Raw genomic sequence first — 14,762 nt, forward strand, 5'->3', positions numbered from 1 at the left:
AACCTGGTGTTGTGCGATTTTTTACTTTGGACACCTCAGTCCAACACCAGCACCTCCAAATCATGGTGAAACTAGTTAGTTAATTGGGTTAATGAGCTAAGTCAGTCAGTTAACTTGAAGTTTGTTAATTAAATTTAGTCAAGTGAGCTAACATAGTTGCCTAATTAGATGAAGCTGGTTAGTTGATTTAGTCAAGTAAGCTCGGTGAAACTGGCTAGTTCAGTGAGATAAGACGGAGATGGCGAAGTTCTTGACTGTCAACGGTGACAGGAAGAATGGGGTCGAGAAACTTATCAGCCACGCCTGAATAGCGGAGCAGACTGGATGGGCTGAACGGCCTAATTCCCGCTTCCCCCGACCCGCGCGTGCAGGATGAAGCCGTTGGTTGACGTCACTGGAAGAGGACGGCGCGCGGGGGCGGGAGCTGTCTCGAGCTGCGGCTCCTTAAAGCGGAGCGGCTTCGGGGGAGACTTTCAGGAGGAGGGACGGGCTTCGGGCTTTAAGGAGGTTATTGTTGTCGCTGTAAACTGCTGCTTTAGTCTGGGTTTACATTTTCCCAGGTTATCCGGCAGCATGTTCAGCTGGCTGGGGGCGCATGACCGCGGCAAGAAGGATCCCGAGGTATTTCAGACGGTGACGGACGGCCTGAAGAAGCTCTACAAAAGCAAGCTGCTTCCCCTGGAGGAACATTACCGCTTCCACGAGTTCCACTCGCCCGCCCTGGACAATGCGGATTTCGACAACAAGCCCATGCTGCTGCTGGTCGGTCAGTACTCCACCGGCAAGACCACCTTCATCAGGTGAGCACACACCAGCCGGACCCTCACTCACTGTCACCCCCCTGGGTGAGAGGGAGAGGGTATTGCACAGGGAAATCAGGCTGCACTGACCCTCACTCACTGTACCCCCCTGGGTGAGAGGGAGAGGGTATTGCACAGGGGAATCAGGCTGCACTGACCCTCACTCACTGTACCCCCCCCCCCCCCTCCTGCTGTCATGAGTGAAATCTGTCCCCAGGATGGGAATGTTGCTGTTTGGAGAAACCAGATTCCCCCCTGTGTTCATCTTGCCCAGGGTAGAGGTCTCACTGAAGAGAGAAATCGCTTTTTGCACCTGACCTTTTTATCTGTATTTAATATACACAGGGAATAGAATCAGACAGCAAGAACGCAGGCATTTTGGTCAAACTCCTCTGTTGATCAGGCATCCCAATCTGATCCCATTTGGCCCATATCCCTCTTGAGTCCTTCCTATTTGTGTTACAGCTTGGCTTGATTTAGTTCTGTCTACCTGACCTCTGGGGTATTTATAATTTCTGTTCTTCCTTCTCTACAGGGGTATTTGCCCTTCTGATCCTCCTGTCATGTTTATCTGCTCTCCAATGTTGGATACTGTAGGGGGTGGGTCCTTGGGATGGTAGCATTTAGCCAGTTTCTGGTATGGTGACTGGTTCTACTGTAATGAGGGATGTGTCAGGAAGATTAATAATGAGAAAAGCTCATACAGTATGGGAGTAAGTCAAATCGTCAAGGTAGACCAGAGCTTGGCAGAGCATGAGGTAGGACTGATAAATTAGCATTGCATTTCAATACAAGAGGCCTGACAAGCCAGATGAACTTGGGGCAGAGCTGGGGACGTGAGACTGAGATATCATAGCTATTATAAAAATGTGGGTCAGGGATGGGCAGGACTTGCAGTTTTAATGTTGAGGTGTTAATGCTATGGGAGAGAAACAAAGGGGGTCAAGAGGAGAGGGCATGTGGAGTATTTCTTTTTGTTTGGCTCGGGATAACACTATCCCTGTACTTTGAATATTTCCCTGTGAAAGCATAGGTAGAAGGGTAGAACTGAGAAATAAAGGGACAATCACCTTGTTAGGATTGTATTATAGTATTATAGTGCCCTTCTCCCTGCCCCCCCCCCCCCCCCCCCCCCCCCCCCCAATAATCAGTAGGAAATTGAGATGCAAATACGTAAAAGTATCTCTAGAATAATAGGGTTGTAATGGTGGGGGATTTTAACTTTTTTTTTCCCCAATCCTGGACTGTCAGTGTTAAGGGCTTGAATGGAGAGGCATTTTAAGGAAGTTCTCTTTTGTATGCACTTGATGATCAGTATGTAGATGTTCCTACTCGAATAGGAGCAATAATCCCTTCAGTTGGGGAATGAGGCAGGGCAAATGACTGAGGTATCATTGGGGGAGCGCATGGGGCAAATTATCATAATGCTAATAAAGCTCCTATGAAAAAGGATAAACTTGATCCAAAAAGTTGGAAATTCTAGATTGGTGTAGCCAATTTTGACCGTTAGGGAGGAATTTGAAAAGCTGGGGGAGGGTATGCACAGGAAATGGGAAGTGAGTCAAAATAATGAGTTCACAGGCAGTATGCTCCTGTTTAGTGTGGAGGGCAAGGCTGGTAGGTGTATAGGAATACTGGATGACAAGAGAAACTGAGATTCTGGATTAGTGGTGCTGGAAGAGCACAGCAGTTCAGGCAGCATCCAAGGAGCTTCGAAATCAACGTTTCGGGCAAAAGCCCTTCATCAGGAATAAAGGCAGTGAGCCTGAAGCGTGGAGAGAAGCTAGAGGAAGGTGGGGGTGGGGAGAAAGTAGCATAGAGTTACAATGGGTGAGTGGGGGAGGAGATGAAGGTGATAGGTCAGGGAGGAGAGGCTGGAGTGGATAGGTGGAAAAGGAGATAGGCAGGTAGGACAAGTCATGGGGACAGTGCTGAGCTGGAAGTTTAGAATTAGGGTGAGGTGGGGGAAAGGGGAAATGAGGAAACTGTTGAAGTCCACATTGATGCCCTGGGGTCGAAGTGTTCTGAGGCGGAAGATGAGGCGTTCTTCCTCCAGGCGTCTGGTGAGGGAGCTGCGGTGAAGGAGGCCCAGGACCTCCATGTCCTCGGTGGAGGGGGAGTTGAAATATTGGGCCACGGGGTGGTGTGGTTGATTGTTGCGGGTGTCTTGGAGATGTTCCCTAAAGTGCTTTGCTCGGAGGTGCCTAGTTTCCCCAACGTAGAGGAGACTGCATCGAGAGCAACGGATACAATAAACAGAGGTTCTGCTCAAGAGAGAGAAGGCATATGTCAGACATAGCCAGTTGGAGTCAAGTGAATCCTGAGAGAGGTAGAAGAGCAGTGGGAATATATTCAAGAGGGAAATCAGAAGGAACATGAGGTAGCTTTGAATAGTTGTGGAGAATCTGAAGAGGTTGAGTACACGAAAGGCAGAAGAGAAACTAGCTGGAAGAATTGCTCTCACTGAAGAGCAACGTGACTCCTGTCTGGAACCACAAGATGGGTGAGATACTAAATGAATATTTCTCACCCTCTCCACGGTAAATAATGACATGGACGCTGTGGTACTTGTAGGAAACGAAGTAGTGATTGTATTGAAAAGTCTTCTTCCAAGAGAATAGGAGATGCTGGAAGTCTATCAAGGTAGATAAATTGTCAGTCTTTCCCGAGCATTGTAGCAAGCCAGGTAAGATTACTTGGTCCCTTTGTTAATTTTCTTAGATATTTGTCATTGACAGCCACGTGAACTAATGGAAGACTGAAGGTTGGCTAATGTGCTATTGCTTAACACTATAAGCAAAGCCTGGCAACTATAGACTGGTGAGCCTGACCAGTGGTCAGCGCTATTCTCTCTGGTTACTGTTTTGTCCTGAATATTTGTAGAGTACCTTTTGGATTTCCCTTAACCCTATTTGCCAAAGGTATTTCATGTCTTTTTTTTTGCCTATCTGATTTCCCTGTTCAGTGTAACAGGCAATAGAAATATACTTTTCTAGGGATTCACTTTAACTCGACTATCTATACCTTGACATATGCTTCCTTTTTGTCCAAATTCTTTCTCTAGTCATCCAGCATTCCTTCCACCTACCAGCCTTGCCCTTCACCCTAACAAGAATGTAGTGCCTCTGGATGTTATTTTGCTTTTGAAGGCTTCCCATTTTCCAGATGTCCCCTTACCTGTAAACATCTGCCCCAATCAACTTTTGAAAGATCTCTCCCCATACTGTCAAAATTGGCCTTCCTCCAGTTTAGTACTTCAGCTTTTAGATCGGTCTATCCTTTATCATTATTTCAAAACTTACAGAATTATGGTCACTAGCCCCATAATGTTCCCCCAACTACAGCTGTTACTCACCCTGCCTTATTTCCCAAGAGTAGGTCAAGTTGTACACCTTTTTCTAGAGGTGCACCTATAAACATTCAAATTTTCTTGTGTGCACTAAACAAATTCTGCCCCCCCCCCCCCCCCCCCCCCCCCCCCAAGCCCTAGTCCCAGTTGATGTTTGTTTTTTCCCTACCATAAGTACCCTGTTATTCTTACAGATAGCCGAGGTCTCCTTACAAGTTTGTTTCTCAATTTCTCTCTGAGTATTGTGTTATAGACCCCCCCCCCCCCCCCCCAAATACAGAATCACTATGATTGAAGAAATGATCTATCCTAGTATGGATTCCTGTTAACAGGCAGTTTGTTCACAGGCTTCTTCCATGGAGTGAAGAAGCCACTACTTTAGAGACAGTGTGTGCTTGTGTTTTTCTAACTATTGGGTGAGCATTCTCAGGATGATACATTGCAACACTGTCTCCTGTTCAATTCCTACGCAGGAGAGAAATCACTGGTATCATGACTTTCATGGAAAATAAAATTTCCATAGTTCAATACTTCACCACATTCATTTAACTGAAGATTTTAAGAGGAATAATTCCACTACTTCAGAGAAGGAGTCTGCATTAAATGGAGAGCACTTGGCCCATTGTATACCTGGAATACACAGACAAACAGACATTGGAGATGAAGTCAAATAGTTAGTGTGTGGGGAATGGCTTTCAGTCCAGCAATATTCTGGGTGCAGTCGCACTAACATCTTGTGCAGTTCCAGAACCTCCTCTCAGACTTGAACCAGCATTTTGTTTGGAATAAATATATTAAAAATGCTATTTGCTCTACCCATTTTGTTTCCTGTATCAAAACACAGTTTCACATTTCCTTGACTCTTAAATTCAAAATAAAGATCCCAAGAGAGTTTGGGGTGGATGTGAAGGGATAGGAGAACTTGAGCTGGTTTAGGCTGCCATAAACTGGTTTCCCTGTTGCTGTTCTCGACAGTAATTTTTAAAATTCAGATGGTGAGTCCCACTGTCTTGTCAACAAATGACTGGGACCGACACGCCAAAGAGGAATTCAACAAAAGCTGTAACACAATGAGCCCCATGTTGCACTCATCCTCTTGCAGCCTGACAATGGAACCTGACCAAGCTTACTGACAAGAAACTGGTGTTTAATTGATTATGACTAAACTAAAACAAACATATTAATCAGTGTATTCAGTCTGCAATATTACATTGCTCTAGTCATTTGTAGTCAGTGTAATACATTTAGTCACCATGGGATTGACTCCGCTCATTCACCAAGATACATTGTTGGACGTGGTCCTTGCAAATGAGTTGGCCCAATTTGGATGAAGTGGTAGTAGGAGATAGGAGACAGGAGACAATGATCATTGGAGCTGATGCTACGAGATGGTGTTGGAGAATGACATGCAGCAATCCAGGGTGAGAAAAACATTTGACAAGAAAGCTCGTCAGATTGACAGGAACAAAGAGGATGGCAGGAAAACCAGGAACTGAAATGGGCTACCTTCCAAAAAGAGATGATTGAGGTCCAGTTAAAGTATGTTCCCTCCAAACAGGAGAAGGTAGGACAAAAATAGAGGCCCTTAATCATAAAGGAGGTAGAAAGCAACATTGGCAAGAAAAGTGCTTCTAAATCAGGTGTATGGCAGAAAATACAGTGAAGAAGCTGTTGGCCTATTAAAGGTTCAGAGGTGAGGCAAAAAAAAGCACATTATGGCAAAAACTAGCAGCTAACAAAGAGGAATCCCCCTCTTCATTAGGGAAATAAGAAATCAAGGAAGAATAGAACCGATAAGAGACCAGAGAGAGGATTTACAAGGAGGGAGGTGGTATGGCTAAGCTGTGAAATGAACACTTTGCATCTATCTTTAACAGAAGAGGAGGATGTTGCCCAGGCCATGGTGACAGAGGAGGGAACATGGTCACAAGAGGGTTCAAATAGGGACAGGGGATACGAGCTGTCGTTAATATCTGGTCCTTTTGATTTGAATTCATTTTTCTGTGAAGCGGTACAAACACCAGAGAATGCCACTGTACTGGAAAGACTAGGAAAGTAGATTAAACCATTGGGAGGTGCTGCCATATAGAGAATGATGCACCCACCAGCAGATTCTGGGGCAACTTCCGTGCAGTTAAGTCTATTGAATGGACTCTCTGCTCCAATGATGCTGAGTCTGCTACATTGCACAGGGCGTACAAGAGAGATCAATGTTACCTGTAGTCCTCCGTCTAAATATCTTGTTCTGAGCCTTACTGTGATATGCCTGTAGTGCTCATAAACAAAGCTCTTCACTGTACTTTGTACACATGCCAATAAATCAATTACCTGGATCCAGCAGTTTTCTGAACCTCCACTAATCTGAGTAACACTGAACTGGATTGAGAAACAACCTTTCTCCTCATCCCCTTTACTATGTCCAGTGTCTGATTATCAGGAAAAGGGAATATTCTATTGCCCATGTAGAGAGTGGAATTTTCATCCTGACCTGTTGTTCCTTACAACAGTAACCAGTGTTCACCGCTTCCACTCTCTTCCCTCTTTCTGGTTCCTAGGCCACTTCAATTCAAATTTGAGGTGTCTATAGTGTGACTGGGAACTCATGACAAATTCTATATGCATGAGGAATGTGTCTGGCACTTTGTGGTTCCACTTATAAGATCCTTCCCCCTCCAGACTCCACTCCACACCCGCCTTCTTCCTCCCCTCCTGTTTCTGAGCCTCCATGCAAGCTCCCACTTTCCTGCCCCCTTTCATTGTGCCGCAGAGTTCAACAAGTGCAAACTCTGGCCTCCGACACAAGAGCACAAAGGTGACTGTTGTATGTCACTTTTAAATAAACATCAGGTGCCTCGTGATTCTCGTGTGTAACTAACTTTCAGATGAAGGTGGAACATCATTACAAAAGGGGCTCACGATAATGAGTAATGATGGGATACAAATCAGTTTCCTGCTCACAAACTAATCTGACGCAAACACAACATTGAGTGAATCGCAGAACAAGAATTCATCTTGGAATGGAGAATTTTTAGTACGTATCTCATTACATTAGCCTGTGGCCATGTTTCCCACTCCTTCAGAGCTCATGAAATTTCCTTGAGTGTGCCTGTGATCAGGTTCACTCAGTAAATGTCTTGTTCTTCCTGCAGCTCCCAGTGTGTATTTGAATGTTAACTGATCTATGATAAATCCATTATACAGAACCGGCGACAAAACAAATAACATACAGGAGTTCTTCCAGTTGCTGTGATGAAAGACTCAATTTTTACAAATGGTGAACACAGTCTGTTTAAACACTTTCCAGTAATTCAATAATTCAGTGTGAAACTCGCTCAGAATGAGTGTGTTAGAGAATGATTTGAAATCTGACCACTGCATGATTTCACATGTAACAACTTCAGTACTTTGTGGTCTGCAACATATCCTAATTACAATGAACTCATGTACAGAGTGGTCATTCTGGAATTATATCTGGCACCAGATCCTTCTTAATCCCCATGTGGGAATAAATCATTTTTAACAATTACAACAGAAAAAATTTTGCTGTAGTGATTAATCTTTGTTTCCCAATGAAAGACATGGCACCCATGGACAATTGACTTTCACCCCTGTAAGTACTGTATGAAGACTTTAAGCTCATGTCACAAAAATGTCCAGAAATTGGTCAGAAATGAATCTGAAACTATCCAATAATTTGGATTTGAAGAGAAATCCTCATTACAAAGACTATTAAAATGAACAAGCAGTCAGAACTGCTCTGTCAGGGACAGATCAACCAGAGCTGGAACCAAATTCTGGTTATTGTGTGGCTGGAAAGCCACATAGTTCTTCCATATTGGGTTGAGGGAGTGGAGAGGAACATGGCAGATGGAACAGGATTTTGGGAAATGTGATGGGAGCAAAATATGGACCAAATAAACAAGTGGAATGTTTTGAATTGGTGAGTGACTGGAAAATGTTGGTGTTCAGAATGGCGTGAATGTCCTTTTTTGTGAACCGTAGAAAGTTAATGGACAGGTGCAGCAAGCTATTAGAGAAACAAATTGTATTGTATCCTTTTGTTATGACGAGAGTAAAGAAAGTTTGCATTAATTGTAGCTGGGATGGGCTCCAGGGGAGTGATGGAGGGTATAGTGCCTGGGATTGAAGGGTATATTGTCAGGTAAGTGAGAAAAAGCTTGGGCTCAATCAAGGGGCCAGTTTGCAGTTAGGAAAATGTTGGTTCAGCTGGGACAAATTTGGAGGGGAGTGGGACTGATGGATCGGGTTGGGTTGAGAGGAAGGTGGTGATGTGTTGAAGAGGCAGTGTCAGGTTCAGAGGTTCAAGGAATGGGGTGTGGTGCTTCCAGGTCTGGAAGGAGAAGTCTGTTCTACCTGGGTCACTTTGGGTGGGGTTTCACATTATTGAGGCGGGGGGGGCGGAGCTGTGTATTGTGTGGTGATGGAGAAATGCAGGTGGTTGTCAATTCTAATCCTGTTGGCAGGATTAGGGGGTGTCTGTGCAGGGGCAGCTTTTGGTTGTAATGGAGTTGGGTCGAAATAAGGTTTAAAGCCTAGGCAAAAGGAGGGGTTGTTCTTTTGCTGGTGATGGAGTGGCGAGAAGTGTCAGTTCCAATGGGACTGTGGTAGTGAAGGGGAGTAGTGGGCCGGTAATGAGGTATTGGCAGACTCCTGGGATTGGTGGGGAGTTGAAGGCATTTTGGGCCCAGCTGGGTCAGTTTGTCTAGTCTGCCTGGGTCATGTCGGGGATGTTATCGGGTCCAGATAAACAGCGGAAGTTGTTAGTGACAATGACTGGTTCACAAATGGTATTTTGAGGCCAACCTTGATGTTACTGAGGCTGAATAATTTTGAATGAAGAGTAAATGCTGTATTCTTGGTTAGGGATATAATGACTGACTACTTACTGGATTAGTGGTGCTGGAAGAGCACAGCAGTTCAGGCCGCATCCAACGAGCAGCGAGATCGACGTTTCGGGCAAAAGCCCTTCATCAGGAATAAAGACAGTGAGCCTGAAGCGTGGAGAGATAATCTAGAGCAGGGTGGGGGCGGGGAGAAAGTAGCATAGAGTACAATGGGTGAGGGGGGAGGAGATAAAGGTGATAGGTCCAGGAGGAGAGGGTGGAGTGGATAGGTGGAAAAGAAGATAGGCAGGTCGGACAAATCCGGACAAGTCAAGGAGACAATTACTGAGCTGGAAGTTTAGAACTAGGGTGAGGTGGGGGAAGGGGAAATGAGGAAGCTGTTGAAGTCCACATTGATGCCCTGGGGTTGAATTGTTCCGAGGCAGAAGATGAGGCGTTCTTCCTCCAGGCGTCTGGTGGTGAGGGAGTGATGGTGAAGGAGGCCCAGGACCTCCATGTCCTCGGCAGAGTGGGAGGGGGAGTTGAAATGTTGGGCCACAGGGCGGTTTGGTTGATTGGTGCGGGTGTCTCGGAGATGTTCCCTAAAGCGCTCTGCTAGGAGGCGCCCAGTCTCCCCATTGTAGAGGAGACCACATCGGGAGCAACGGATACAATAAATGATGTTGGTGGATGTGCAGGTAAAACTTTGGATGTGGAAGGCTCCTTTAGGGCCTTGGATAGAGGTGAGGGAGGAGGTGTGGGCGCAGGTTTTAGAGTTCCTGTGGTGGCAGGGGAAAGTGCCAGAATGGGAGGGTGGGTCGTAGGGGGGTGTGGACCTGACCAGGTAGTCACGGAGGGAACGGTCTTTGCGGAAGGCGGAAAGGGGTGGGGAGGGAAATATATCCCTGGTGGTGGGGTCTTTTTGGAGGTGGCGGAAATGTCGGTGGATGATTTGGTTGATGCGAAGGTTTGTAGGGTGGAAGGTGAGCACCAGGGGCGTTCTGTCCTTGTTACGGTTGGAGGGGTGGGGTCTGAGGGCGGAGGTGCAAGATGTGGACGAGATGCGTTGGAGGGCATCTTTAACCACGTGGGAAGGGAAATTGCGGTCTCTAAAGAAGGAGGCCATCTGGTGTGTCCTATGATGGAACTGGCCCTCCTGGGAGCAGATACGGTGGAGGTGGAGAAATTGGGAATACGGGATGGCATTTTTGCAAGAGATAGGATGGGAAGAAGTGTAATCCAGGTAGCTGTGGGAGTCGGTGGGTTTGTAAAAAAATGTCAGTGTCAAGTCGGTCATCACTAATGGAGATGGAGAGGTCCAGGAAGGGGAGGGAGGTGTCAGAGATGGTCCAGGTAAATTTAAGGTCAGGGTGGAATGTGTTGGTGAAGTTGATGAATTGCTCAACCTCCTCGCGGGAGCACGCGGTGGAGCCAATGCAGTCATCAATGTCGCGGAGGAAGAGGTGGGGAGTGGTGCCAGTGTAATTACGGAAGATCAACTGTTCTACATAGCCAACAAAGAGACAGGCATAGCTGGGGCCCATACGTGTGCCCATGGCTACGCCTTTGGTCTGGAGGAAGTGGGAGGATTCAAAGGAGAAATTGTTAAGGGTGAGGACCAGTTCGGCCAAACGAATGAGTGTCAGTGGAAGGGTACTGTTGGGGACGTCTGCAGAGGAAAAAACGGAGGGCTTGGAGGCCCTGGTCATGGCGAATGGAGGTGTAGAGGGATTGGATAAGAACGCCCCTGGTGCTCACCTTCCACCCTATCCCCTGCCACCGCAGAAACTGCAAAACCTGTGCCCACATCTCCTCCCTCACCTCTATCCAAGGCCCTACAGGAGCCTTCCACATCCATCAAAGTTTCACCTGCACTTCCACCAACATCATTTATTGTATCCGTTGCTCCCGATGCGGTCTCCTCTACATTGGGGAGACTGGGCGCCTCCTAGCAGAGCGCTTTAGGGAACATCTCCGGGACACCCGCACCAATCAACCAAACAGCCCCGTGGCCCAACATTTCAACTCCCCCGCCCACTCTGCCGGGGACATGGAGGTCCTGGGCCTCCTTCACCGCTGCTCCCTCACCACCAGACGCCTGGAGGAAGAACGCCTCATCTTCCGCCTCGGAACACTTCAACCCCAGGGCATCAGTGTGGACTTCAACAGCTTCCTCATTTCCCCTTCCCCCACCTCATCCTAGTTTCAAACTTCCAGCTCAGTAACTGTCTCCTTGACTTGTCCGACCTGCCTGTCTTCTTTTCCACCTATCCACTCCACCCTCTCCTCCTTGACCTATCACCTTCATCTCCTCCCCCACTCACCCATTGTACTCTATGCTACTTTCTCCCCGCCCCCACCCTGCTCTGGCTTATCTCTCCACGCTTCAGGCTCACTGCCTTTATTCCTGATGAAGGGCTTTTGCCCGAAACGTCTATTTCGCTGCTCGTTGGATGCTGCCTGAACTGCTGTGCTCTTCCAGCACCACTAATCCAGTATTTGGTTTTCAGCATCTGCAGTCATTGTTTTTACCATATAATGACTGACTGTCAGTAGATGGCAGTATTTATAAACAGGATTGAAAATGTGTTGCTGGAAAAGCGCAGCAGGTCAGGCAGCATCCAAGGAGGAGGAGAATCAATGTTTCGTGCATGAGCCCTTCTTCAGTAATGAGGAAAGTGTGCCCAGCAGGCTAAGATAAAAGATAGGGAGGAGGGACTTGGGGGAGGGGCGTTGGAAATGCGATAGGTGGAAGGAGGTTAAGGTGAGGGTGATAGGCCGAAGTGGGGGTTGAGGCGGAGAGGTCAGGAAGAAGATTGCAGGTTAGGAAGGTGGTGCTGAGTTTGAGGGTTGGGACTGAGACAAGGTGGGGGGGAAGGGAAATGAGGAAATTGGAGAAATCTGAGTTCATCCCTTGTGGTTGGAGGGTTCCTAGGTGGAAGATGAGGCGCTCTTCCTTCAACTGTCGTGTTGCTATGGTCTAGCGATGGAGGAGTCCAAGGACCTGCATGTCCTTGTTGGAGTGGGAGTGGGAGGGGGAGTTGAAGTGTTGAGCCACGGGGTGGTTGGGTTGGTTGGTCCGGATGTCCCAGAGGTGTTCTCTGAAACGTTCCGCAAGTAGGCGGCCTGTCTCCCCAATATAGAGGAGACCACATCGGGTGCAGCGGATGCAGTAAATGATGTGTGTGGAGGTGCAAGTGAATTTGTGGCGGATATGGAAGTATCCCTTGGGGCCTTGGACAGAAGCAAGGGGGGAGGTATGGGTGCAAGTTTTGCATTTCTTGCGGTTGCAGGGGAAGGTGCTGGGAGTGGAGGTTGGGTTGGTGGGGGGTGTGGACCTGACGAGGGAGTCACAGAGGGAGTGGTCTTTTCGTAACGCTGATAGGGGAGGGGAGGGAAATATATCCCTGGTGGTCGGGTCCGTTTGGAGATGGCAGAAATGACGGAGGATGATACGATGTATCCAGAGGTTGGTGGGGTGGAAGGTGAGGACCAGTGGGGTTCTGTCCTGGTGGCGATTGGATGGGGCAAGGCTCAAGAGCGGAGGAGCAGGAAGTGGAGGAGATGCGGTGGAGAGCATCGTCGATCACGTCTGGGGGGATATTGCGGTCTTTGAAGAAGGAGGCCATCTGGGTTGTATGGTATTGGAACTGGTCCTCCTGGGAGCAGATGCGGCGGAGACGAAGGAATTGGAAATATGGGATTTGTACTGGGGGCAGGGTGGGAGGAGGTGTAGTCTAGGTCGCTGTGGGAGTCGGTTGGTTTATAGTAAATGTCTGTGTTGATTCGGTCACCCGAGATAGAAATGGAAAAGTCTAGGAAGGGGAGGGAGGAGTCTGAGATGGTCCAGGTGAATTTGAGGTCGGGGTGGAAGGTGTTTATAAAGTGGATGAACTGTTCAACCTCCTCATGGGAGCACGAGGCAGCGCCGATACAGTCATCGATGTAGCGGAGGAAAAGGTGGGAGGTGGTGCCAGTGTAGCTGCGGAAGATGGACTGTTCCACATATCCTACGAAGAGGCAGGCATAGCTGGGGCCCATGCGGGTGCCCATGGCTACTCCTTTGGTTTGGAGGAAGTGGAATGATTGGAAAGAGAAGTTGTTCAGGGTGAGGACCAGTTCAGTCAGTTGAAGGAGGGTGTCAGTGGAAGGGTACTGGTTGGTACGGCGGGAAAGGAAGAAGCGGAGGGCTTTGAGTCCTTCGTGATGGGGCATGGAGGTGTACAGGGACTGGATGTCCATGATGAAGATAAGGCGTTGGGGACCGGGGAAGCGAAAATCATGGAGGAGGTGGAAGGCGTGGGTGGTGTCCTGAATGTAGGTGGGTAGTTCTTGGACTAAGGGGGACAGGACCGTGTTGAGGTATGCAGAGATGAGTTTGGTGGGGCAGGAGCAGGCTGAGACAATCGCCACCAGGACAGAACCCCACTGGTCCTCAGCTACCACCCCACCAACCTCCATATACATCGTACCATCCGTAGTCATTTCTGCCACCTCCAAACGGACGCCACCACCAGGGATATATTTCCCTCCCCTCCCCTATCAGCGTTACGAAAAGACCACTCCCTCCGTGACTCCCTCGTGCAGTTCAATTGTGATTACAGAAACAGAATCAATAGGCGATCAGAATGGACAGAACTGTGGCTGATAAGGGGATGCATTTTTGTCAGGTGTTGCAATAAATGGATTGACACTTCAGAAAATTGAACAAGGAAATTTTGGGTGTGCCAATATTTGAAGGAAGCATTACTTGAGATAGTAACTAGCAAAGCATTGGAATGTTGAGTTTATACTGAGAGGATGGATTACAGAATGAGGGAGGTTTTGCTGAACCACAGTGGAAGTCTGGAATTGCCCCAACTCGAGCATTGAGTCCATTGATTGGCATTTTAGGAAATATGTGAGGTTGCAAAGAGGTTTTATGAAAATGGTTTCACAAAGGAGGACTAAGCAACTGATAAGAAACAAGGAAATGGAATATGAATGAAATCTTTTTTTTATGAAAAACATGGACTACAAAAACCCATGTACTTTACTCTGCCATTCAATGAGGTCATGGCTGATCAAATAATAAGACCATAAGACATTGGAGCACAAATTAGACGACTCAGCCATCAAGTCTGCTTCACCATTCAATCATGGTTGATCAGTTTCTCAACCCCATTCTCCTGCTTTCTCCCAGTAATCCTTGATACTCAAGAACCTAATAAGACCATAAGACATAATGCTCAATTCCACTTTTCTGTCTTTTTCCCCATAAGCCTAAATTCTGTTGCTGTTTAAAAATCTGTCTATCATAGACTTGAATGAACTTCATGACCCAGCCTCTGCGGTCATTCTTTCCCTCTGAGAGAAATAGTTCTTGCTCCTCTCCAGGTTAAAATATAACCGCGAACTAACTGCTTGTTGACCCCGAGAGCAATGACCCATCATGGGCTTTCCACTGGAAATAATTTTCATTTGTGCACATTTACTCCCGTTGTAATGAGGGAGCACTCTCTACCAAGTTTCCGACTGGAAAAGATGCACAAGAGATCAGGTAAGGTTAGCAGTTTTCTTTCTTCACTACATTCGTGAACCAAGAGGTTTGTTTTCTGACAATCGGCAATGATATCATCATTGTGATGATTAGACTCCAGATACTTATTGAACTCATTCCACCATTTCCTGCGGCAGGTTTGGAATCCGGATCCCCAGAACGTTAATTGGGGTTTTTTTCTGGTGGGGGGTTAATAGTCCAGCAATCATACGGCTCGGTCATTGCCTCTG

General features: G+C 47.3%; 1 protein-coding gene across 1 annotated transcript in view; it reads left to right on the forward strand.

The window, feature by feature from the left end:
* The first annotated feature begins 372 nt into the window (after nt 1–372).
* LOC140454046 (uncharacterized) overlaps nt 373–14,762 on the forward strand; it is a 219,264-nt gene continuing 204,874 nt past the window's right edge. The window contains exon 1 of the mRNA XM_072549012.1: nt 373–800. Within this exon, the coding sequence (XP_072405113.1) occupies nt 373–800 (428 nt within the window). The remainder of the gene's footprint in view (nt 801–14,762) is intronic.

Source organism: Chiloscyllium punctatum, chromosome 3, assembly GCF_047496795.1.
Source record: "Chiloscyllium punctatum isolate Juve2018m chromosome 3, sChiPun1.3, whole genome shotgun sequence".
NCBI lineage: Eukaryota > Metazoa > Chordata > Chondrichthyes > Orectolobiformes > Hemiscylliidae > Chiloscyllium > Chiloscyllium punctatum.